The 1,722-nt window shown below is 41.8% G+C and overlaps 1 gene segment (V, D, J or C); it reads right to left on the reverse strand.

Moving 5' to 3' along the window:
* Nucleotides 1-633: 633 nt before the first annotated feature.
* On the reverse strand, nucleotides 634-1,139 carry LOC103747913. The segment is given in 2 exon segments: nucleotides 634-956; nucleotides 1,085-1,139. Coding segments are annotated over 2 exon segments (378 nt in total).
* Nucleotides 1,140-1,722: the final 583 nt, after the last annotated feature.

A 1,722-nucleotide genomic window follows, 5' to 3' on the forward strand; every position in this document is an offset into this window, starting at 1 on the left:
AAATAGCAGTGCCAGATATGAGCTCCATTTTGTGAACTGGAACTTAATTCCTACCAGAGAATGGTTTGTCACTGTCATATCATTTGTGCCATTATAGCAGCAGTGAGCATGTCTTTCAGGCCAGTTGTCACTGTATTCACAGGATTCAGAGCTGTGTAGTATTAATGATTACTTTTCTCTTATGGTAGTATGAATAACACCTTTGAGCACTATGACAGCTAGCTAGTAGAGATGAAGCTTCAGTGCTAGTGGGAGTTTGATTTCTCCATGTTCGTTCCACAACTTATGTGTGTATGTATTTTCTTCCTTAATGGGTCTTACCATCCAGTTCTGCAGGTAACCAAGAACAACAGCAATAGGATTATGAGCCCCAATTATATTAAACTTAATTATCTTATATGTAAACATCTGAGTTTTTTAACAGATCAAGAGTGTCCTTGTCCTTCTGAGCTTCATTGCCTGAGAAGGAAGAACAAGAGTTGAGATACAGAGCAGCCTCCTTGTATCCTCCTATCAAATCCTTGTAGTGATTGTCCAAACCCAGCTTCATCTGCAAAAGGGTCATAGCAGTCACAAGTTCCAGCAGATGCAACTGGGACAACACAGCCTCACCCTTCTTCTTCTCTGTGAGGTTTATGTTATGAACTGTATCACTGTGGGAGGAAGGTAACCATACTGTTGACAATAGTATATTCCAACATCTCCTGACTCCAGGCTGCTGATGGTGAGAGTGAATTGTGTTCCAGATCCACCACCACTGAACCTAGATGGGACCCCAGAATGTAGGGTTGATGCCCCATAGATCAGGAGTTTAGGAGTTGTCCCTGGTTTCTGCTGATACCAAGCTAAAAAATTACTAATGCCCTGACTGGCACGGCAAGTGATGGTGACTCTGTCTCCCAAAGATGCAGACAAGGAGGATGGAGATTGAGTCATCTGGGTGTCACATCTTATACCTGAGATTGGAAAAATAAGACACATATATAGTATTAATTACATTGCAAATCACATCCCTGAAAAGCCATACATCACTGGTAGTTCCTGGGCTAAAAAATTAAATAGAAATACCACCACATCTCCTTACCTGGAAACCAGAAGAGCAGCAGGCCTAGGACCTGAGCAGGACCCCTCATGTCCATGTTGTGTCTTGACTAGGAATGACAACTTCTCAGGGTATGATCACCCTATTAAGAAGTTCTTAAACCAGTGGACCATGACTGGGCACATGTAAAAGATTTGGGTTTCAAAAAGGTTGTAAAAAGCAGCTGCAGTGGTTGGGCTAATCTCAGAGTCTCAGCACAAGCCCAGGAGTCCCCAGATGTTCATGAAGATTAAAAAAAAAATCCTTAGATTTGTCTACAGAGAACATGCACTTCTCCGTGGGCCAAGATAACATCTGTATAGGATCCTTTGGGTTATATGTTACTTTTATGTCTTCCTGTTCCTGGACATGAGTTCCTGCTAATTTTCATCAAGGAGAATGGCTGTCCTGAACAATCCCAGAAATCTGAATAACTCTTAGTCACTCCTTTCACTGGTGACTATGGATATTATGATCATTCTATATGCAGTGTTCCCGCTAGGCTACAAAATGGACAATACTCAGTTAACCCTATCCTCATTTTGACGATATCACAGAAGGGTTGTAACTAACATGTTTGTCCAGTTCAGAGCAGCACGCTTCCAAATGGCAATCACTGTAAAATGATCAGCAAGTGAAAC

Source organism: Nannospalax galili, unplaced genomic scaffold (assembly GCF_000622305.1).
Source record: "Nannospalax galili isolate Female #2095 unplaced genomic scaffold, S.galili_v1.0 scaffold1345, whole genome shotgun sequence".
Classification (NCBI taxonomy): Eukaryota; Metazoa; Chordata; class Mammalia; order Rodentia; family Spalacidae; genus Nannospalax; species Nannospalax galili.